This window comes from Penicillium samsonianum (genome assembly GCF_028829775.1).
Source record: "Penicillium samsonianum strain IBT 33392 chromosome Unknown utg000002l_segment0_segment0, whole genome shotgun sequence".
Lineage (NCBI taxonomy): Eukaryota > Fungi > Ascomycota > Eurotiomycetes > Eurotiales > Aspergillaceae > Penicillium > Penicillium samsonianum.
Window position 1 is genome coordinate 958,201 of NW_026643260.1, and position 25,095 is coordinate 983,295.

Here is a 25,095-nt window from a genome sequence, read left to right on the forward strand (position 1 = left end):
AGCTCTGTATAACTAGCATTAAAAGTGATTTTGTATCAGCCGACAACAACCGCACTTTCGAACCTGCGCCAGCCATATATTGACGACCCAGAAAAGGAAAACAGAGGGCAAATCAAATACAGTTCAATTACCGTCTGCACCTTTCAGCATCACTGCCTTTCTCCACTGTCAAGGAATTAGCTAGGAAGGTATATCTTGAAGCATTAAATAGTTTTACTCCTTACCTCGATATCAACACAATACCACCAGAGACATTCAAAAATAAATCCAAAAGGACATTCAAAAGGACATGCAAAAGACAAATATCACAACCGAGATAAATCAGGGCAGGCATCTAACCGCGGTAGGGAGGAAAGCAGAAGGCAGAGCGCAAATGATATGCAAGTACAAGAAATGAAGACGCTGATGTATGAGTTGTCGTACTGAGCACAACAACCTGCCATATTCTTTGTGTTCCAGATGCTATATGGGATATGATAGGTTATGCGACTCATGCACATATGCTCTGCGGGCATGCTTTCTAATGTAACAACCTCGACTTTTTGCACAATTGTAAATGTAAACGGCGGACCTGTGAATTACCATATCGGGTTAGTTTTGCCTTTTTGGGTTTAGCGCCCCAATACGCTGTCACGTAACCTACCTTCAATGCCGCCGACATAAAGCCCGTCTTCGCTACTCTTCCTCCCACTCTCTCACTTTTTCATTCTTCCTACCCCTCTATCTTGCACTCATCGCCACCCCCTTTCTTTACTCTGGCCCCCACCGCCGCCTGCGCATTGGTTTTCAGCCCGACGCACTACCCGTTTCATTTTTACCGGAGATGCCGCTCGATCCGACTCCCTGGTCGTTCTGACAAGCGTAGGCTGCAATGCTATCTAGTCGCTTAGGAGCAGAAACACTGGGGTGATCCAGCCATCCACCGTATCGCATGATTGTGTGTCAATACTCTATTTTATAAAGAAGTCTACAATTCCATCTAGATCGCTTGCTTTCTGCTGGTGAGGCCTTCCCGTTGAGTGTCTGCTATTCCGCTGACCCCCCTTGTTGCGAAGTCTCCTCGATGCTACATGCTCCGCTTTATCCGCCCCATCTTAGGCCCCCACCTGAGGTTATAATGGATAGCCCTTGGCGTCGTAGATCTATTCTCGGCCGCTTGTTCGTAAGTGCCTCGACCTCCTATCTGTCGTCATCGTCGGCCTCCCGTTGTCTAGTTGCATTTAGTGCGAATTTGGGCGGATCAGAACGGGAGCTAGGTTAACCCGCGCGGGTTAACTTAACTTTCTCAAATCTACCCGGATATAGCCGTACGGTAGGTCGGGGATCACCCGACGAGGCTTGGGCTTTAAGCTAGGGTTCAAACCTATGGGGCCCATGAGCTTCGGCACGCGATTTGTACTGATTTATACCGAAGAACCATTTCTTACTTGGTCTGTATTTTGATGATTCAGCGCTTTATACCTTGATTTGGATAGTTATATAGAAAATGGGCTTTTTCAGACAGTATACATGGGTTTGAAAAAAAACGAAAATTTACCCCCTCTCTATATGGGTATATGGATTTTTTTCAGGTCTACGGGGGTCACCTACAGATAAGGGCGTGGTCAACAGTAAGAGAAACAATTTCTTTAAAAAAAGGCATAATAAGATAATGATTACGGAAGGGTGTAGATATGTTAGGATAAGGTAGTCGTCGAGATGTCATCGGACCTACGCAGTCAAAGTTAAGAAATAATTCTAGACCATCCTAGAATATAGAATAATAAGCAAGGTGTTGTTACATCATATGTACATCATTAATATATCTGCAAGTACATTAACGTCCTTGACTAATATGTGCAGCCTTTTAGATAATGGAAAATATTATAGTTTTCCTATGTCGAATAAGGATTTTGTTCGCTTTTTGTTTGAAATAATAAATTAACATGTACGAATTTCCAAATAGCTGTGGAAATTCTATATGAAGTGTTGCTAATGTTATAGGTAAAAATCTATTTCCCTGCTAAATATCTAGTCGCTACTTCTAAAGTTTAAGAATATCTAGTGGGTCTTATTTACTTTGCTGCCACTGAGCTATCCTACATGCGGAAACAATATTCTACATCGAGTCCCTATAGGTAAAACCAGGAATAAAAACGAAGTACAGATTTTACATCATGACTACAGTTCATTGAGGTCATTATTTATCACCATTGTACATTCCTATTCCTGTGTACTTGGATTCAAAGACATAAATAGCGGCTGTCTCTGAAACGTGTACTTCCTCAATCTCTGAAGATCATTCCTACTATACTGACATATATATCATTGCTCACATTCAATCAACTCCTAATATGAAGTATGCTATGCTCTCTCTCGCCGCACTCGTGGTGCCGTGTTTGGGCAACCCGGCTCCCTACTGGAGGCCTTATTTCACGCGCCCAGTCCGTCCAGCCGATTCTGGTACTATTGTTGTACTCAATGACATGCAGTTTAATGTCCAGGTGATAGAAGAGCCACAAGGGGGTATATATAACGCTCCACCCGGCGGGCCGCCAGTTTATATCCCAGGATCATTCTCAGCGGATGTGAAACTAAACGGGCAGGTAGAAGTGAGCTATGTTTCTGGTAACCAAGGCACATTTAATTATGTTATAAACCCCATCGACGGTGGTGGCTTCCCCGGATGTGTCAGGGTATCGCCCAATGGATGTGGGGCTACGACATGGTGTCCTGGAAACCCTAGCTCACCACCAGTGACCTGTCCCCAGGGAACTGAGCTTCCGGTCACCCTGCAGCCCTTCCATTCCCCACTGTAAGTCACTTAGAGCCGATTTTTATTAGCTGGCGCTAACTTTGGGCCCGTTAGCGGAAGATACAAGGAATTTCTAAAGTGAACCTCTTTCGGAGCTCAAAATGCTAGTAATGGCCACCCTAGGCTTTGCTAGTGTTGTTTTGGGGAGGTAATCTCATGTCGTCCTGAATTTGTCTCTATGATATTTTGTACTGCTTTTTTTCTTTTTTTTGGGTAACTTAGGGGAGTATCAGATTGTATAAGTATTACTCTCCCCCTTCAAAATATAGTAAGGCCACAATTCAAATCTTTCGGATTGCAGCATTCAATCAATCTACGTCATAGAAAGAGTGATTAGTCCATTTGAATCAGGGTTAAGGTAATTTGTATGGGGAAAAAGAGTGGGCCCTGGGCTCATTGAATCAACCCTAGATACCATATCTTATTCTAATTTAATTTCAAGATCAGAGATTAAGTGGTTGGCGAGAAATAGTTCATCAAAATCAGGGGATATCTTTGGTGGGGTACGGTTATCCGGCCGCGAGCAAGTCACCAGCGAGATCTGGGGTAAGCTCGTAACTCGTCTGTATCAGGTCTAGCGTGTTTCCACCTAGGTTCTGGGAACAAATCCTTTGTCTGAAGCGTCGAAGCCGGTTTCGAATGTTACTATACACTTAGTATATTACTCGGCCCAACGCACGGCCCAACTCCCTCTGGGGAGTGGGCCGCACGGGTTGAATGCAAAACCTCACCCACCCACCATTTTTAACCTCTATTTACTACCACTGAAAATGCCTTTTTCATCCCAAAATTTGGAAGATCGGATCTCTAGTGCTTTGCAAGCCTACCATAAAAATGATAAGCCTGTAATTTCAGTATTGGCGCGGGAATTTGATGTTCCATACCATACCCTGAGGGGTAGAATCAACGGTCGCAAATCTAAAACTGGCCATGCTGGCGCTAACAAAGCATTAGGGACTGAGCAAGAGCAGGCATTAATTCATTGGATCGATACCTTGAATTCTGCAAATGCTCCTCCAACTACGGATATGATCCAGAAGTGTGCACGTCAAATTCTTCATCGGCATGATCCAGATATATGCCTTAGTATGAATTGGGCCTACCGTTTTATTAAACGACTACCCGATAAATACACCTATATCAAGCAAAAACCAATGGAAAAGGACCGCCTAGAAGCAGTTACACCTAGTCATCTTGTTACCTAGTATACTCGCCTAGGTGATACTATTCAGCGGTTAAAAATCGGATCGAAGAATATCTATAACTTTGACGAAAGCGGCTTCAAAATTGGCGAAGGCAAACCCCGAAAAGTCGTTTTAACTAAGGCTGGTTAATCTGCTAGTATTAGAACTAGCGGGCCTAGTGAATCGCTTACTTCAATTGAATGTATTGCTACCGATGGCTGGGTCATGCCACCTTGGTTTTTAGTTAAGGGTGAATTCTATATGGAGAATTGGTATAGGACTACCAACCTCCCCGACGACTATTGGATTACTCCTACACCTAATGGTTAGACCGACGATACTATAGCCTTTCAATAGCTTCAATCATTCGAAGAAAGCACTAAAAATCGCTGTACAAAGACGGGTTTTCGGCTTCTTCTTATAGATAATTATAGCTCCCATCTCACCTATAAATTTATCAAATTCTATAAGAATAATCAAATTATTCTATACTATTTTATCCCACATACAACGTATATATGTCAGCCGCTTAACGATGTGCCGTTTTAGGTGCTAAAGCATTATTTTCGTAAGAATAATAATAATATAGTATAGTGGGGTGGTTTAGTAAAGCAAAAATCGGACTTTTTTTCAAGCATCCATAGGGTTCGGAACCAAGCTTTAAAAGCCGTATAATACGCTCTGGCTTTGAAAAATGCGGTATCTATCCTTTAAATGCAGATACTGCTTTAGAGAAGCTAGGTTAGAATGACGATCCTAATCTTCCAGAGCTAGTATTAGAGATATAGGATGGTGATACCCCCCCTCCAGATGTTACGGACATGCTAGTCACCAATCAGTTGTGGGGACCGCAACTACTGATGGGCCACCGAGAGCCAACCGAACGATCTGTCATCAGATCACGTGCAACATCCTATACTCTAGGATACCCGGGCATTCAGGGAAAAGAGAAACCGTGATCACGCTTAGTGAGCAAGAGCATGATCAGCCCTGAGTAGGACCCACTTCTAGAGGATATCCTATATATATGTACCTATATGGACTAGCAAACCTCTGCCACTAACGGGAGCTAAAACTGGCCTCCCGCTAGCCGTCCCGAAGTATACTCTATTTGGTGATACTACGGATAGCCGTCACGTGATCATGTAAGTAGTAGAATAGTCGACGGTAGACTGGTAGAATCTGCTAAGGCAATTCTACTTATCTACGATCTACTTAGCTATATAGGAAGAACCTAAGGATATATAAGGACACTCATTTATATATCTAGTTTAGTTCTTCGTCTTCAATCATATATTATTACTTATATATACCTTTAGAACCTTAGTGACTCTTTACTTGATTATAACTTGATAACACCTACGAGTAGACTAATACCTCGGTATAGATCTCCTCAGCGCTCTACCTAGCACCGTTCCTCGATATATTAATAGGACGCACCCTATAGTAAGGCCTAGACCTTGCCAACTCCCATCATTTGGTCCCATGGGACCACTCCCATGGGAGTAGATGGGACTCCCATATGGTCCCATGGGTGTGCCAAGAGATGGGAGTGAGGTGCCAGTCCGCTCCCATGGGACTTTGATGGGACTCCCATGGGACTGTAAACACTGCAAACACGTAGAAAAACGTGACCTGCATAAGATATGCAGAAATGCCCTGTATTAATGGGTATTTAGCTTACAGTGGGAGGTAGCATTGAATGATTCTGGATTAATTCCTGTCAAAAAGTAGTGTAATTATAGTATCCTGTGATTAAACTATCTAGTATACTCGTATAGATCTTCATCCCTACGCCGCTTACGATCTCTTTGGGGGCGTGCCTGACTTATAGTATCGATGGCAGGCAATGGATGTAGTGCCGAATCATCATCTGACTCCTCAGCGGCCTCCTGATCGGTAACAATCTCTCCTGCTTCATCTGAGTTATCACCGTCCTCACCCTCGCTAATTGCCTCTGGTATACACTCAGGAAGTCCCGCCTCCCTTACCTCATCACCCTCAGTCCTTTCGTCCTGATTTAAGGTAGCCTCAGGTTGGAAATCCTCCCCAGTTTCCTCACTTTCAATATCAAATTTGGATAAACAACGAAGCATCATCAAATCCTATATTGTTACTTCGTTCAATGAGCCTCGTCGATAATGGCAGATATCGCGAGCAGTACTAAAGAGGCGCTCAACACCGGCGCTAGTAGCTGGGATAGAAAAGACATCCCGTGCAACCGCTGCGAGTGTCGGAAATCTATACTCATTCTCTTTCTAGAAATGGCATGGGTTTACTACGCTCCGTTCTACATATAATTAGCTTAGTTAAGTTATAATCATGATCATCTAAACATACCAGTATTAAGATATCCCTTAAGTTCTTCTTGCCACCCAGTCTTCGGCTGCGGTGGTGGCTCTGGTTGATCCTCCTCGAAGAGGCTCATCATTGTATCCGTGCTATGCGAGGAGGACTTTGCCTTTGTAAGCACTTGCTTTTCAGGCTGGCGTTTTGAGTAATCCTCCAAATGATTATGAAGAGACTTTTCATATATGTCATGCCAGGAGGAATCCATATTATCGACTTCACCTGCCCACTCTGGTCCTTTAAAGAATTCAAGCTTATGCTGGGGTGCAAGAATTGTACCAATTGCATATAGGCTGCCATGTGCTTGCTCAGTTGCTTTATAGTATACCGAGAGTTTCTTACTTCCGGCCTTAAGAGCCTTAAGCATAGCCTTTTTCCAAGGCACTTTCTTTCGCCGAAGTCGGGCCTGGGCCTGCTCAAAATGGGTAAATAGTCGGTTGTAGACCCGGAACACATCATGGATTGTTGTCGCCTTAATCTTTGATAGGCTAACCGTCCATTTGTAGAAAGGCTTTGTGATATGGAGCAAGTATTCGATCTGCCGCCATTCGCTTTTACCAAGCCGGAATTCGGGGCGCTGATGCTCTGCGCAATATCTTTGGTAGCTATCTGAAAGGCGATTGGCGCGCTGGAGCATAAGATATATTGAATTCCACCGAGTGCGTACATCCTGGATCGGGGCAAGCCTCGGTTCTTCGCTTTGAAGATTCAGAAATGCCTCCCGTCGCTGTGGGCTGGCATTAATGAAAACTGCGAAGGCCCGCACCTAGTAGTGTAGCAGTTAGTATTAGATAAAATTGTTAAAGGCATTAGTTACTTTACCTTAGCTAGCGTATAAATGATTCCCTTCTGTCTCTTTGCCTGTTGAAGAACACTCCCGTTTTCTTCCGACCATGTTGTTGCTGTCTTGTCGTTTTTTGGATCAGCCTTCATTAGGCCAAGGAGATCTTTCAGACTCAATTGAATCACATGAGCAAGACATGGAATCCGTACAATTTCAGTGAAATTAGGAAGCTCCAACCGTTCGATTGAATTATATAGACTATCGACTAAGGTCTTATTATTTGACGCATTGTCTGTAGTAATCGCAATCACTCGATTGGTAATCTACTGTTGCTGAAGAACCTCAAGGAGAACGTCTGCCAGATAGGAGCCTGTATGCTGGCCGTGAACTGGCATGAAACCTAGAAGTATCTCATGATAATCCCAATTGATATCCATAAAATAGCCTGTGATTGCCATGAATGACTGTTGGAAGGGGGAGGTCCAACAATTAAGGGCAATTGATAGCTTCGCTCCGGCTGGGAGAAGAGAAAGGAGCTTTTACTGCTCTGTATGGACGATTGACTGGAGCCGACGCCGCGCGGTCTTTGGTGATAGAAGGGTGAGCTTTTGTTGAGAAAGCTGAGCCTCTGTAATTAGATCTTCAAAGTCTTTATGCCGGAGGATCTGAAATGGAAGGCGTGAGTTCGCTATAAATTTGACTTGGGCTCTTTCAAATCGTTGTTGGTCAAAGACTTTTCGGGTAGGCGTACGAGTAGACTAAATGTAATATAGATATTAGTATCAAATCGATAGAATGTAGAATCGGACGTATATAATACCGCAAGTTCGAGCGATTGCTGTATATCCTGTTGTGTTGAAGCCTTTTTCGAGGCAACTACACATGCGCGGCTAGATAAATGTGCAGCGAGTGACTTCGAACCATTTAATGTCGAGGATGGGTGCGAGAGCGCTTTTCCACACCTCCGACAGAGTGCCATTGGTTTCCCGGTTTGAAAGTTTGCTACTTGGTCAAAGTGCTCCCAAGCAGCAGAGGTATACCTTGCTTCAAAGTTCACTTTATGAAGCGGAGGGTGTGGGTGAGCACCTGCCGTATGGCGCCACCACTCAATGAAGTCGGTCTTATTCATTGTAGTCCAAAGAACCCAGAACTTTTGATGTTTAGGACCGATACGGCGGAGATTTGGAGGAATCGGATTCGGCTCTATTTGGAGGATTGAGGATTCTGGTCCGCTATAGATTGGCTGCTGGCTAATTGAATGATCTGGCGTAAGGGGGTCATCAATAATGCCAATGCTATAGACTGAAGAAGGTGGAGGAATTCCGGCGTGGGATAATGTGATCTGGGATGACGGGCCAGCCTCAGCATATAGTTCGTATTGCGACATACTAGAATAACAATTCTGTTGAACTAGAAGAGGGTTTAAAAAGCATATCTCTAACACCTACCTTTACAGTCGCGAGAGTCGCGTTCGGCTACTAGCAGAGTTCAAACGAGTAATAGCGCGAAGATACATCACAAATAGGCTAGTACCCACTTATTATATGTTACTTATTGGTCTGTTCGACGGGACTCCCATGGGGGTCCCGCGGGACTCCCGTGGGACTCCCATGGGACTCCCATATAAAAGGGAAATTGATTAGATTTAGGGGTATCTACAATCCCCCACAACTTCAAGGGGAAAATTCTCACTTTTGAGCCTTCTTTATCCCGAAATTACTCAATAACCACGTAGTATGAATAGTTATTCTAAAGTGCATATAACTAATTTAGAGGTAAGGTTTCTTATAGTGCGGGAATTAAATATAATTTGTTAAAATCTTTGTCAAATTTGTACTTTCCAAATAATATGTAGAAAATGTAGTGTAGTACCTCTCTGTAAATATATATTTTGCTCAACCACTTCCTTCTAATACCATGTTTAAATCTCCTTTGCGCCCAGAAGCCACCACAATCTAGTATATGAAGTTTTTTTTTTGAAGATGGATGCTTTTTGATATATACTTGAGTCATTTGTTAACTCTATTATGGACTATGTCATATAAAAAAACCATATTGTTAGACATTGAAAGTAGGGACACTCATACGCCTGTAAATAACAGTATTTTATCTGATTACTTTGCAGTTTTGTGCAGCTGAAATAGGAAATCCTTGGCAAAATTATGCTAGCGTGGGACCATATGGGAGTCCCATAACTCCCATGGGACCCCCATGGGACTACTAGGGTAATGGGACCGGAATTTTTTTAGTCCCATGGGAGTAGATGGGACCAGGATATGGGACCAAAATTTTCTTAGTCCCATGGGAGTTGGCAAGGTCTAGTAAGGCCTGTTAGGTAATAGTACGGTTAAGAGAACAGATCGTTAACGTTAGAAACCTAAGAAGTATAAGGTAAGTATAACCGAACCCTTCTAACCTAACTATAACTAGTTAGTAGTGCGTAATATATTAAAGACCGTCTTAAATTAAGTTTCGAGTCACTAAACGATAATATATCTCACGTTAGTTCGGGTAAGAAGCCTATTAGGGAGTAGGTTACTCTAACTTAAGAGGAAGCTAACTCCGACGTCGAACGAGATAACACTATCGCTAAGCAGAAGAAAAGGGTTAGCGAACTAGAGTATAATATTAAGAAGATAATAAGTTAACTATCCGACTTAGGCGAACGAAGCGGCACTAAGTTCGGCGAGGTAGACGAGTACCTCGAGTAAATCAAGTCTTAAGTTATCGCCTCTATACCTACTAGCTCTATCTAAGCACTACGATTACCTAAGGCTAAGTGCTTTAAGGGAAACCGAACTAAGCTTCGAGGATTCCTCACTTAGATAGATATACACCTTAATATAAATTAAACTAAGCTACCTACCGAAGCTAGTAAGGTGATCTTTATATTAACCTACTTATATAGCTAGGTATAGAGCTAGTTCGAACTATATATTCGAGACTACTACGAGAAGGAAACTAGCGAGTAGTTAACCACCACTACCGAAGTCTTCGGAGGATACTATAACTTCCGTAAGCACCTTAAGCGAATATTCGGAGATATCGATATAGTAAGAACGGCTAAGCGTAAGTTATAGAAAATTAGATAATAGACTAGCGCCTTAGTATACGCCTCTAAATTCTAGCAAATTATTTCGTATCTAGATCTGCCCGATCGAGCGTATATTCCGTACTTCGAGGTAGGACTTAAACCTAATATTAAGGACGAACTAGCTAGGATCGATAGGCTAGATACCCTAGACAAACTTATTAAGATCGCGGTTAAAATCGATAACCGTATTAACGAACGAAAGTACGAACGATAAGAAATAGATTAGTGGAAGCGCGGTAAGACGTACGGCTTCAATCGATTTAGTTATAGGCGCCGCGATAAGGCACCACTATAGGATAGCGACCTATATAGCCTAAGGCTAATAGAGTTAGACGCCACTTAAGATAAGTAAACGAGCGTTATAAAAAGAATCTCTACTTCACGTGCGGGAAACTAGGACACCGTATAAGAGAATATAAGTAGAAGAAACCGTATGAGAAACAGTAATATATACGAGCGACACACGAAGAATTACGTGCGACTTAAGAATCTAGAAAGGACTACCTAAGTAAGGAAAGCTTAGAAGATCTCTTAGCAAAATTGGAAAGCCTAAGCCTAGAAGAGATAGTAGTGGGCAACCTATATATTAAAGGGTTAGCCGACGAGTAGTATAGCGATTATCTAGAGATCGATTAGGATATAGTAGAGAGTTAAGGATAGATATAACACGTTACTTAGAACTAGAGTTATAACTTAGCGGGTTATAAACCCTAGGAGGACGCTAGTTAGTAGCCCTAGGGCTCGTTAGGACTATAGGCCGCGGATATACGCCTAGATAGGACTTAAGACTATTACGGACTCTAGGGGTCGGATATAGGGCTCCTAGGAACACTAGTCACGTTCCCTAGAACCACCGTTAACCTAGGAACGCTAAGCGCGCTCCTAGGTACGGATTAAATGATCCTAGAAATACCACTAGAAAGTCCTAGGAACTATCGTTAACTAAATAACGATAAAGAAGCCGATAAGCTTATTAGTTATCTCTAGAATAAGATTTAGACTAGTAGGTTGGACTATGTAACGGATAAAAGATCCTTACAACTGGAATACCTAGAGCGGGCCATATCAATGATCTATCAATAGATCGACATCGATTCGATGTCGATCTGAGAGGGGTTCGTCAGGTGATATCAATGTCAGCACTATTATATTGGTTTCCCTATAGTCAAGGACCCCCAAAGGATCCTTTCCATTCTAGCAAGAATTAGTCTTGGCACACTCTACAATATATTATGTTCCCCTCTCAGTCATAGTATCTTACCCGGTTGATAGGCCTTACACCTAAAAACAGTATACCTTTATAATTCTAATTCTTCTTTTTTAACTACCTAAGATATAATAGCTCCCTCTACTCGCCGCCACTCTCGAAGTAACACCGAAACCCCTAAGAATCTATCCTAGGTCGGTAACGAATCGGGAACCATTCCTCCGATCGAAGAAAATAAACGATCGAGTGTCTAATCTTAAAACCAAGATCTACAGATTACGGAACCGAATCTTAAAACGGTCACGGAAAATGCTAGACGTGTTAAGGAAACACTTAAAGCCCTTAAAGCTAAAGTAGCATTTTAATAAAGAATCATTACTACCTAGGAACTCATTAACGTAAACCGAGAAAAGATCGAAAGCTATAATAAAGAAAATATATCGTCTCGATCACGAAATACCTACGATTCCTTATCGGAAGGCGAATATAGCTAGAGGGGAGAGATTAAAAGATATATAGATAAGTTCGAAGAAGACTTCGGTATTAAATAGAGGGAAGACTAGTTAAATAACCTTAATGCTCTATTTAAGGGCGCCCTAAAGAAATACGTCTCCGGAATATAAAAGGTCCTCGCCGCTATAAATTACCTTTATACTACCTATAAGAGTAAATAGGTATCTCACGAGCGAAAACACCCTAAAGACGCTAGCAATTAGGGAATATTTAAGGAATAGACGAAAACACTACTTTAAAACTCCTATAATATCGTTACCGATACCCTTATTCTCTTCTAATAAGCCGAAATACGTCCTTACTAGGACCCTCGTACCTTCGAAACCTACCTCGAATCACTAGAGAATCACCTTCTAAAATAAACTAAAGAATAGAGGGCCTAAACCCTATTTATAAAACTCTAGAAACCATTAAGAGATATAATAATCACTATAAATAATAGCACCCTACTAGAGATAAGGGATAAAATATTAAAATTAGTAGCCACCCTTTTCCATATATATTTCGCACCTTTTAAAAGAAAGAACCACTCCTATTAAAATTAAGATAGATAAAAAAGGATCGATTCGGCATCGAACTAACACTAATCCGGTATCTTAACGATAATAACTACTATATTCTATAGAGGATATAGAGGTTTTAAAGGAAGGGGTAACTAAAGAGGAAGAGGCTAAACTAGAGGTAGAGGCCGAGGTCGTAGGGGATTTAATAACTAAGGAAGACCTTACGCCTCTAGAGTATATATAATATCCACCGAAGGAAGAGGAAACCATACCGATTTAACACCGAATAGAGCCTATTTCCTCTATAGAGATAAAAACTATTAGGTAAAAGAATGCCCCTAGAAAGTAACGATTTAATCGTTAATATAATTAGTTCGTTTAACCTAGCCACGACGATCGGGAAAAGTAAAGGAGCTAGAGTGAATCCTAATACCTTAGCTTAATACCCGCTAATTAGGACTATAGTGCGGCTTTATATACCGATTACCCTATAGAACGGTGACGAAACGCACGCGGATCTAGACACTAGCGCGGAATGCGATATTATTAGTAAGGAATTCGCTTATAAGAATAAATTACTCGCTACTCTATTTTCGTCTCCTTCACTAAAGGGTGTCTCCCCTAAACGACTCCACACTCATAGTGTATTCTAGGTCTTATTTATAATAAGAGATTCTAGAGGGACTAAGAAAATCATAAAAAGACCCTATATAGGCATTAAGAGGGACCCCCGCCTAGAAGGAAGCCCTATACTTCTATCTCGCACCTTTATTAATAAATTCGACGTTATCCTATATCTAAGTGTAGATAAATGGTAGTTCGGAGTTAAAGACTTTAAACTAATGAAACCCCACCGATTCGCTAAAGCATCGCGGAACGCGGCTATTATCTACGCCCTAGTAAAAATGCTAGAAGAAGTATGGCTACTAGATAAAAATAGGGACTATTCGCACCTAGATTCTTCTTAGATCCCTCCCAAACTAGAGGCGTATCGCGATATATTCGACTATAAAAAGGTAGGGACTCTCCCTAGGATAAAAACCTTAGACTTATAATTAAATTAGAGGAAGGAAAAGCCCCTCTATATAGTCCAATTTACCCCCTCTCCTAAATAGAACTTAAAGAGCTATAGGCCTATTTAGTAGATAATATTAAGAAAAAGAGGATCCGACCTTCGAAAAGCCCTACTAGCGCACTAATTCTCTTTATTCTAAAGAAGGATAGTGGCTTACGCCTCTATATAGACTACCGAGGACTTAACCGCGTTTCGGTTAAGAATCGCTACCTATTACCCCTTATTTCGGAAATCCTAGACCGACTTTCTAGAGCAAAATACTTTAGTAAGGTTAATATTAAAGATACCTACTATCGTATCCGTATACGAGAGGGTGATAAATAGAAGACGGCTTTTCGTATAAGGTATAGCCATTTTAAATATATAGTTATACCTTTTAGACTATTAAATACACCCGCCACTTTCTAGAGCTATATCTATATAGCGCTAGGTGGACTAGTCAATGTCGTTTATATAGCGTATCTTAACGATATCTTAGTTTTTACGCTAGATCGAGAATCATATATAAAGGCATTATATTAGGTTTTCGAATGCCTAAGAAAAGCAGAACTTTATATCAAACCTTTAAAATATACCTTCTACTAGAAGGAGGTTAAATTCCTAGGATTCATCGTTAATAGTAACGGTATAAAAATAGACGAGAGCTAGGTCCGAGTCATCTAAGAATAGGAGGAGCCTCGAAGCTACCACGATATATAAGTGTTTCTAGGATTCTATAATTTCTATAGGCGCTTTATTAAAGGGTATTCATATATTTCCTTACCCCTCACCTTAATACTAAAAGGAAGCAAAATGGGAAAAAACTAGGCTAGGTCAAACTTAACGGCGCCGAGTCGATAGCGTTCCGACGCCTTAAAGAAGCCTTTTAGTTAGCGTCTCTCTTACACTATTTTAACCCCGAATGACTAATTAGGTTAGAAACCGATACTTTAAATAAAGGAATAGGAGGAGTTCTCTCCTAACTAGATTTAGAAGGACGATAGCACCCTATCGCTTTCTAGTTAAGGAAATTCTCCGGAGTAGAGTTAAACTATACGACACCGGATTAAGAGCTATTCGCTATCGTACACTCATTTTAATAATAGAGACACTATCTTAATAGTAGTAAGTATACTATAGAGGTATTATCTAACCACGCAAATTTACGTATATTTATAACCTAGTAGAAACTTAATAGGAGATAAGCACGTTAGTATATATTTCTAACGCCTTTTAACTTTATTATAAAGTATAGGCTAGGAAAGACAAATCCTATAGATAGACTATCTAGAATTCTAAATTAAGAGAAATCACAATAATATTAAGGGCCACCGAATCTATAACAGATCGGCACCGAGTAGAAAGAACTACGATAATAGATTAAAACCGCCTCACTATAGTATAACTATAATAAAAATCGAAAAAGAAAAAGAATATAACCTAGGGGCTCCGAACTAGTAACGAATCGGTATTAGGAAGACGGAGTTATAGCACCTAATCGAAGGGGAAGTAGCTTAGATGAATACGTAGAGTAGACCGGAGTATAGGGTCGGTAATAAGCTTACCGATAGTAAGAATAATAGCATTCTTAAAACCTATAGCGGCCCTATACTAAGCGTGAACCGATTCCTTAGAGTTAATAAGTCGGCACCGATCCGATGCCTAAACGGCTAATATATCCCACTTATAGGAGGCAATATAGGTATTATATATAAGGTTCTAACAATAGGCGGATACCCACTAGGTGTAAGAATCGTGAATAGCCTAAAGGGACGCGAGAAACGTTAGCGGAAACCTATCGAATCGATACTAGACTAATAGCAACTCACCCGCTTAATACGCGTTCTAGTAAGGAAGTGATAATATCTATAATTCTTCACTAGGTTATCGAAGCTAGCGATAAGGTCACGAATCGCCGCTAAGACGCGTTCAATAAGCTTAAAACCTAGCGTGAACTCGATAGGGTCAACTTCTTTATCCTCCTCGTCTAATAATACACTATATTCCCCCCTTACTAGTCAGCTAAAAGTGGCGTGCCTAAGTAAGAATCGATAGGAGCTTAAAACGGTTACCCTTAACACCCTTAGGAACCTAAAAAACCAAACGATATAAGCACGAATTATAGGCGGAATAGGATCGAATCGATATTAGGAACTTACTAACTCGTAAACCTTATATAGTCTAGTATAGTACGTATAGGACTTTAAGTTAGGAGTGTTAGAGATATAGTCTATAGTAAAGGGTATATAGAGGCTATCCGGCTTCGAGTCCCACTCGCGGTTTATAAGACGTAGATAATATATATACTAGGTCTACGTACGAGTAATTAGGATCATTATTTACTTCCGCCGGTTTCCTAGAAAACCTATAGTTCTAGTACTAGCTCTTCTTCTAGGTATCGCGTATTATTAACGTGGAGTCTATAAAATAATGTTAGTCCGACGTCGAATCGATAGCGGATCGATCGTCTACTTACCATATAAAATTAGGAAAGGAGTTATATAGGAGAGAAAATGGAATAGAGAAGAGCAATTTAAAAAGTAAATAAACCCGTGTAGAGACTAAGTATGACTAGCAACCATATAAAAGTGGAAAGTACGAACTATAATACGAGGAAACTACGAGTTATCTAAGTTAAAGTCGCACCTTCCAATTTTAATATTACCGCGATTCACTATATAAACACTATTAAACTAACGCCTCTCCGCCTTATAACTTGGGTAATAGAATAGGAAAAGAATCTTCAAAATCCTTAAGTAATTCTATAAGCGTGGAAACTATAGTAGGGCTATAAGTAGTGGTAGTAGCCGCCTACACCTTAAATAAAAGGTTATATTTCGCTTAAGACTATTATATATACCCCTTATCGCCGGCCTAAAGACGCTACCCTAATTTATAATAGTATCGTTTCTAGACCCTTACTAGAGACGAGACTAGGGGGCGAGGTAAAGGATTTAGGTATATCGCGCGTCGTCTATCTAAATACTTTCGATATCTAGATAAGACTTTCTTCGAAACGTTAGCGAATCGTAGTCGGGACTATATAGAATCGATATCACTTACCCTACTTATATCCTTTTTCGCACCTCCCAATTTATACGAAGACTTATACGCTTTATATATATGCTCGAAATCCTTCACTATCTTAAGAGTCGTATTATTAATAGCCACTAAAAACTCTTTATCCTATATAAAGTAACTATTATCATCTAAAAAGGTCCACGCGACCCAATCTAGAAGCGACACTAAATCGTAAGCGTCTCCCTATATACCTTCGCTAGGGCGAGCATATAAGTCCTTACGAGACATATATTATTAGTATCGCTTTAACCCTTCCTTATTAAGGAAGTACTAAATCTCGAACGGTTCGCTACCGCTAATATTAAAAGCCGCGATAGACGACCTTAAGCATTTTATACACCAAGTGTTTTTAAGTTAAACACGTCTTATCCGGATAGTGGGAACTATAGTGGATTGAAATGGAAATTCTATATAGAGTTTTCTAGGGTCTATATAGATCTATTTAATAAAGGAAGGATAAAAACGTCATTCTTTAATATTAAAAGGTGGTCATTCTAATTTTGTTCCCTTTGATCGCAATCGCCACTATTTTACCTTTACTTTATAAATAGTTCTATTTCTATACACGGATGAGGACATCCTCTTTATAAGAGAGAGGATAATTATAACTAGGCTGCGGCAACATCCTCAATATCCATGGATATCCACATATCCTCTCCGCAAATTGCGGATATGGTAGGTCACCCAATATCCGCAATCCTCAATTTTGTGGATATGGTATGCCACCAAATATCCTCTGGATATTTGAGGATATCCAGTGGATATAAAACATACTAAACATGCCAAGCGTTGTGACCTTTTTGAACATGCATTATTTATGCAGATTCCTTTGTATTTATCAAGTAACTATACTATAATTGAAGTTTTCAATTTATAGACCAAATTTTGTTATTTCCTAATATAGACTATCAAAGATCAATTTCGAATCTATTAGGTAACCTTGGTTGCTTCCGAATCCGCCCCGATCGTCCTTATGTACCCTTATCTACTGGCATTTCTGGAAGGCTATCGTCTTCCTTATCGAAAGCCTTAGATGATCGTTTCTTTGATTGTTTACGTTGTAGCTGCCTACTTCGATCAGCTTTCCCACTATCTAAATCATTCTCGTGGCTCCCTATCCGTTATATATCCTCAATACTAGGCTCTTGATCCTCCTCTTCGTTATCACTTATTAGCTTAAGGGTTTTAAGCTAGGGCATTAGTTTCCGAGTTTGATCTAATAATATAGCTTCTCTAGTGGAAAGATATTCCTTTATAATATCTATCTCCTTCTACTTAACCTTAAACTTAGTAGCGAACTAATGAAGCATTAGTCCTCGGATTGTACTTAGTTTTGATTAACCACGACGGTAGTGGCAGATATCGCGAGCGTAATTAAATAATCGCTTAACGCCTACACCACTAGCTAGAATAGAGAGAATATCCTATACCATCCTTATAAGAATAGGAAACTTATACTCATACTCTTTCTAGAATGCTCGGGGCATCTATCTCTTAATCCCGCGCGTAAGATACCTCGTAATCTTATCGGCTTCGGGGTTTAAGGGCTTATCCTATAGCTAGTTCTAAGAAGTATAAGCGGTATTAAGATCATAATAATCATTATCTAAGGCCTCTCTAGTGTTATCTTATAAGACCGAAGTGTCTAAATCATAGTGAAGTATCTCCTTATATCGATGAAACTCTCGCTTTAGGACTCTATAATAGTGTTTCACGTAATTAATTTCACCTTACTAGTCTGATAATATAAAATACCGAAGTTTCTTTAATAGGTAAAGGATTGTTATAAGTGTATAGATATCACCGTATAATTTATAATTAGTAGTAGTGTAATACTTTGAGAGCTTGCTTTTTATAGTCTAGAGAGCCTAAAGTATACGCTTCTTCTAAACAACTCCTTTATTCTTTAACTTACTCTTAGCTTCGTTAAGGTAAGAGAAAAGCTTATTATAAATACTATAGATATTATATGCTATAATATCCCTAGTCTTTAATAATATAGTAGTGAAGTCAAAAAAAGGCTTTATAAGAAGAAGAAGATACTCGATCTATCGCCACTCTTCTTAGTCAAGTTTGAAGTGGAGGTATTGATGATCTATATAATACTGATCGTAGAATGGTTGTAGCCTTTTTACACGATTCAGCATTATAAAGGTTGAGTTCTATTAGGTTTAGACATCCTAAATAGGAATCAAAGGAGGCCCTTTAGTTTATAGAGCTATAAATGCCTCCCGGCGCTACGGGCTTATATTGATAAAGACTATAAGACCTCGGATCTTAGACTTTCGTATTAGAATAAACCTAAAAGACTTAGGATGATAAGAGATTTACCTTCTTCAATATATCTATAATTTGTTTAGAGCTAGATCGGTTAGTCTAAAACGAATAGGTTCGTTTATTAGACCACTCTAGCTTAACCTCTTTATTAGGTGGTGTCACTTTTAGCTTCCTAAGAAGCTCGTTTAAGCTTAGCTAGATTATATGCGTAATATATAGAACTCGGAATATTAAAGTATCCGATCGGCTTTATAACTAGATAGTCTTTTAGACATTAATTATTAAGGTGTTATTGTTAGTCGTATTATCTATAGTCACGGATAATACGCGGTCGGTGATTCTATGATCGCTAAGAAGCTAAGTCATAGTTTTACTTAGATTCTCACTAGTATATAAGCTATAAAGATACTTAAATCTAAGAAGAACTTTATAGTAATTCTAATCCTAATCAAGGAAGTAACCTATAATAGCTATAAATGCTTGCTAGAATAGGGATGTCTAGCAATTAAGCGCTATTAAAAGTTGACTTCTATCTAGAAGCCTTTAAAGAATCTCCTTCTAGTTACTTTCGACTATAGAGTTAAGGTAACGCCGTATATTTCGCGTAGATAGGATATTAACCTTACCTTAGGCTTACTAAATGACCTCTACTAGATCCTTAAACTAGGTATACTCAATGATTCGGAAGGGAAGGTGGGCGGCGGAGATAAAGTCTAGTATCGCTTTAACTAGACGCTCCTAAGATAAAGTTGGGCTTTTTAGGGGAGTTAGCTTTATAGTAGTATATAAAGATTAGTAAGAGAGGTATAAGAGACTAGATTTTAGATTTATAATATACCATCTATTTTAGTAGCTAATCAACCCTCTAGGTAGGCTTCCGAGTATAGGTGCCTCCCTTAATATATATATTCATTAGCGATGACCCGGCTCGGCGATATCTTAGATGAATAATTGTATAGAGATATATTGTATATATAACTTTTGGCTTGCCGGTCTTCTTATATATAACTTGGTTAAAGTGATCCTAGATATTAGATGTCTTTTTCCTATCCTAACGGATAGAGTTTTATATATTAGGCTTTAATCCAAACTCTATAGTTAACCACCACCTTATAAAGCTCTTATGGGATTTATCTATTTCGCTACTAGGCTTAGAGGAAAATAGGACCTAGTACCGCTAAAGAGGGAGACTAACACGAGAAAGTGAGGAGGGTGTAATTAGAGATAAAACTTCTAATATAGATATTAATAGAGTTTGGCTACTAATAAGATCGGAGATATTATCTGAATAAAGTAGGTTAGTATTCAGACCTAGATCTAAATTAGCGTAAAAGGAGTACTAGGACTAAGATGCCTATAAGTAAGATATATTACACTTAATCACGGGTTATATAGAAGTAGGGAGAGAAAAACGTATATATAGGACTAGCTAAGAATATTAGGGGTATAGTGGTCGCGACTCGCGGGCGCGTTTTCGATATATCTCTAACTTCTAATAGCGATAATTAGCTATTACTAACCACTAGTGCGGATATTTGAGGACAATTAAGGATATATTATAGATATCCGTATAGATATCCGCGGATATCCTTAATTATCCTTAGGTATTAGTTTTAAAAGATAATAAAATCACTAAGTCTATAATATCAGAACTTCTAACCAGGATTTCTATATAATATTATAAAAAAACATAGTCTGAAAACTTAAAATAATTTAAAGATAGGCTTAGACCATTTATTTCATATTAAACTTATTAGATTTAACTAAGAAATGGCGATTTTAATCATATATATTTTATTTAGCTAAAATGCCCTATACTACCAAATAGAGCCAATATATATTTCCATTATAACGTACCATGGAACGATAAAAACTTACCTACATCTTCTAATATATTCTGGAAAATAAAATTGACACCATAAAGAATAACCAAACGATAAATGTTGTATATTACATGATTATTTCTTAATATTTCATTGAGGAAAAGGGTAAATAAGGTCGTCAGTATGGTTAGGACCGAACATGTGTATCTTTTGTTTTAAAAAATAAATTGATAAGCTGCATAAGAGGTACATGACTACACCTAAGTAGATAATTAAGCGAGAGTTATGCTAGTGCGGATATCCGCAAAATATCCTCATATCCTCGCGGATATCCATGGATATCCTCATTGAGGATATGGTATTGGAATGATATCCAATATCCTCAATTTGTGGATATGGTATGTGACCCGATATCCAATGGAGAGGATATGCCGCAGTCTAATTATAACGGATAAAAGATCCTTACAACTAGTATACCCAGAGCGGGCCATATCAATAATCTATCAATAGATCGACATCGATTCGATGTCGATCCGAGAGGGGTTCGTCAGGTGATATCAATATCAGCACTATCATATTAGTTTCCCTATAGTCAAGGACCCCTAAAGGATCCTTTCCATTCTGGCAAGAATTAGTCTTGGCACACTCTACAATACATTGTGTTCCCCTCTCAGTCATAGTATCTTACCCGGTTGACAGGCCTTACACCTGAAAACAGTATACCTTTACAAAAAGGGAGCCATTTTCGGCGTCGTTTTGGTGGTAGGTGGAATCTAAGGGAATGACTGTTGAACGGGCGCCAAACATCACGGCCGGAAGATGATGACTAACGGCGCTAGGTGGGTGCAAAATAGTGATGGTACTCGGCCCAACGCACGGCCCAACACCCAGTAGCGGGTGTTGGGCCGCACTGGTCTAATGCAAAACCTAGTCTAATGCAAAACTTCATCTACCCACCATTTTACAACTCTCTCTACTACCCCAAAAATGCCTTTTTCTTCTCCAAATTTAGAGGATCGCCTTAGTAGTGTTATTGAAGCCTACCATACAAGTAAGAAGCCTATTCTCTCAGTATTGGCGCGGGAATTCGACGTTCCATACTATACCCTAAGGGTAGACCTGGCAGTGACCCTCCATTTGGACCCGCCAAGACGCCAAGGAGGGTCTAAAGTCCGGATCCTAGACCCGCCAAGAAAATTATGTATACATAACCTATCCTAAATAGGAAATAATATGCTTATAAACCATTTTTTATGTATATTTATGTAGAACTTTAGGTCTTGGCGGGTCGCTGGAGCCTCGGAGGGTCCAAGGTCATGGACCACCCGGAGGGTCACTGCCAGGTCTACCTAAGGGGTCGAATCCACGGTCGCACTTCTCGAAGCAGTCGTACTAGTCCTAACAAAGCCCTAGAACCAGATCAAGAGAAGGCATTAATGCTTTGGATTGACACTTTAAATACTACAAATACACCACCAACCTTAAATATGATCTATAAGTGCGCAATTGACATTCTTCGGCGCTATGATCCAGATCGGTAGCTCGGTAAAAATTGGGCGTATCGCTTTATTAAACAACTACCTAAGAAATATACCTATATTAAGCAAAAACCTATGGAAAAAGACCGGTTAGAAGTAGTTACCCCTAGCTATCTACTACCTGGTATACTCGCCTTAGTGCTACGTAGACTGCGACATCGCCCATGGACGGGCTGGTGGGCATTGCCCAGAGGCCTTATGTAAGCGGGCAATGCCCACCGTGGGCATGCCCATGGGCCTTTTTAGTAAGCAGAATTCCTTGACCTCGTGACTTGCATTATTTGTGCATTTTACCTCTGTATTTTTAAGTAATTTGATTACATGTAGCCAGCAGTGGCATTGGCATATAGTAGGTTTAACAGGCATTTATTATTAGCATTAATAGGCATTTATTATAGACATATATTCACACTAATACGATACAAATTGATCATCACTAGACTTCCGTAAAGCCCAACTTTGGGCCCAAGGTCCGGGCTCGAAACCCGACCCGTAACGAGCTGGGGGTCGAACTTCTCGAGCTCGACCCGGACCCCGGCTCGTAGGGGGGCGCTCGTCCCCCCCCCCCCCCCCCCCCTAGGCTCGAAATTGCACAAAACCATGGTCTTGGCGTTTATAAAGTGGCTGAATCATCCAAATAAATCTGTCTTTTATATATGTTCTAGTTTATATATAGAATTGTACTATATTATCATAATAAGGAATGGGAAATATTTAGAAATTCTAGTGAATTGAGGTTTATCTTAGATATCTTAGTATGAAAACTAAGCTTTATAACGATATAGATCAAGTGGTTGGAAATATTCTATGTATATGAGTTAATACCTACTAAGATATATATTCTGTACTAGGAACTATATGTATCTTTATAGTCAAGTATCAATCTAGGATTAATATCTGTTATAAGTGGTTTAACCTATTGTTACGCACTGCTAACTGGTCATAGTTAGGTTAGAAGGTTCCCAGGTTATACTTGCCTTATACTTCTCAGGTTTCCAACGTCAACGATCTGTACTCTCAACCGCACTGTTGCCTAATAGGCCTTACTGTAGGATGGGTCCTATTGAGGTATCGAGGAACGATGCCAGGTAGAGCGCCGAGTAGATCTATACCGGAGTATTGGTCTGCTCGTGAGTGTTGTCAAGTTATAATCAAGTTAAAGAGTCACTGAAGTTCCAAAGGTATATATAAGTAATAATGTATGATTGAAGACGAAGAACTAAACTAAGTATATGAGAGAGTGTCCTTATATATCCTTCGTTGCCTACTCCTAAGTGACTCCCCTAGAGTCACTACTAGAGTCACGGTCACGTGGTGGCTAACCGTAGTATTATCTAATAGAGTATACGACACGTACTAAAGAAATAAGCTAGCACGATACGCACCCTATAGGGAACTATAGCTATCTAAGACACTATCTAATCCTTAGGAATAGATCACTATAGACTTTATCACGAAGCTACTAGTCTTAGAAGGATATAATATAATGACAGAAATCTGGCTGTATGACAACGTATGGACAAAATCAGATATATTGGAATCTCTAACTAACTAAAATGACAAAACCCGCGTTTTCAACAATCTGGGCGGACATAGATGACTAACTGTAATATGCACTTTTGTATGGTATGGGTGGTACCAGGTGTCACATGATATTCAGGGTATTTTACCCTGTTTCCACCATGTATTCAATCTTAGTATTCGACATATAATTATAGTTATAGTCGATAGGCTTATAAAGTACGCCTATATGATTCCGACTATAGAAACTATTAACGCCGATCAGATAGCAAATATCGTGCTATAATATATAGTTATAAACCATAGGATACCGAGTAAGATTATATTAGATAGAGATAAGTTATTTATATCGAAGATATAGTAGTTATTTATAGATTAAATAGGCATTAAGCTTAGACTCTCTACCGTATACTACCTATAAACTAACGGGTAGATAGAAAGAGTGAACTAAACGTTAAAATAGTACTATATTCGCGTGCCTTTTTTATCAAGTTGGATTTGCGACGACCTTGTTTTTGACGCATTGATTTTCTTTTCGAAGAAGAGCCATTTGAACGAGGGCCTGTAGTCGCCATCTGCTAGTTTGTAGCCTTAAATATGCCTCGGGACTCTAAAATTAGACTTGCTGGAAAGTAGAGTTAAGAAATAAGGAAGTGGGTGCTCTTATAGTCATAGACTCGTTGGCTAGGGAGTAGCTTTTAAAGAACGTCAAACGTTATGAAAGCGCGAAAACCGCAAAAGCGCAAAAGCGCAAAAGTGCAATGGCGGTTTTTGAGCATGTAGTAGACCACGGTTTTTTGAGCCAAAAGCATAGCGAAAAACTAGACAAAAACTACTATACTATTTCAGTTCGTGGGTGAACATCTGAAACGGCACACCTAGCAGATACAGTGATATTCGAAATCAGTTTTATCTCCAATCTCTCTCTCTTTATTACCCAGGGCCCCACTTCAAGCGCACTAAGTCAGTACCCCTCTACCCCCCAGGCTGGGGGCGCGCTGCGCACGCATTTGCCCTGAAAAACGAGGACGACAGAGATTGAGCGCACGTGAGAGGGGGGGGAGGGGCAACGCAGCGTCAACTCCGCCTTCGATTTAACCTTAGACCATTTTATAATATTTCCTTCCGAATAACTAGTACCTCGTTATCAGTATTCCTTAGAGCGATTTTTTGCAATATTATATGTATGTCACTATTGCTTTATGTATCATTTCCATAACTATAGGCAAGTCATGGTTAGAATTTTTCCCATAAAGGTGCTACCAACGCGACAAAGAAACCTCCAACAGTCCATGTTGTATTCCAACCGAAAAGGAACTTGGCAGTAACAACCACTGCTAGAGATATAACGACTACCAAAGGCGTCCTCTGTG

At 39.8% G+C, this 25,095-nt stretch overlaps 5 protein-coding genes across 5 annotated transcripts; 1 reads left to right on the plus strand and 4 right to left on the minus strand.

The window, feature by feature from the left end:
- Positions 1–2,333: 2,333 nt before the first annotated feature.
- On the plus strand, positions 2,334–2,798 carry N7471_002215 (uncharacterized protein; the record flags this gene model as incomplete). Its single annotated transcript, XM_057274935.1, has 1 exon — positions 2,334–2,798. One exon carries the CDS (start codon positions 2,334–2,336, stop codon positions 2,796–2,798), a length of 465 nt encoding a protein of 154 aa, XP_057139573.1.
- Positions 2,799–5,738: 2,940 nt separating this feature from the next.
- N7471_002216 (uncharacterized protein) lies at positions 5,739–6,409 on the minus strand (the record flags this gene model as incomplete). Its single annotated transcript, XM_057274936.1, has 2 exons — positions 5,739–5,935; positions 6,319–6,409. The coding sequence occupies 2 exons, from the start codon at positions 6,407–6,409 to the stop codon at positions 5,739–5,741; spliced, it is 288 nt and encodes a 95-aa protein (XP_057139574.1).
- Positions 6,410–7,799: 1,390 nt separating this feature from the next.
- On the minus strand, positions 7,800–8,498 carry N7471_002217 (uncharacterized protein; the record flags this gene model as incomplete). Its single annotated transcript, XM_057274937.1, has 2 exons — positions 7,800–7,869; positions 8,074–8,498. The coding sequence occupies 2 exons, from the start codon at positions 8,496–8,498 to the stop codon at positions 7,800–7,802; spliced, it is 495 nt and encodes a 164-aa protein (XP_057139575.1).
- A 6,478-nt stretch (positions 8,499–14,976) lies between these two features.
- N7471_002218 (uncharacterized protein) lies at positions 14,977–15,818 on the minus strand (the record flags this gene model as incomplete). Its single annotated transcript, XM_057274938.1, has 5 exons — positions 14,977–15,093; positions 15,312–15,496; positions 15,555–15,573; positions 15,642–15,712; positions 15,803–15,818. 5 exons carry the CDS (start codon positions 15,816–15,818, stop codon positions 14,977–14,979), a joined length of 408 nt encoding a protein of 135 aa, XP_057139576.1.
- Positions 15,819–16,392: 574 nt separating this feature from the next.
- Positions 16,393–16,791, minus strand: N7471_002219 (uncharacterized protein; the record flags this gene model as incomplete). Its single annotated transcript, XM_057274939.1, has 3 exons — positions 16,393–16,521; positions 16,546–16,652; positions 16,755–16,791. The coding sequence occupies 3 exons, from the start codon at positions 16,789–16,791 to the stop codon at positions 16,393–16,395; spliced, it is 273 nt and encodes a 90-aa protein (XP_057139577.1).
- Between the last annotated feature and the right edge of the window lie 8,304 nt (positions 16,792–25,095).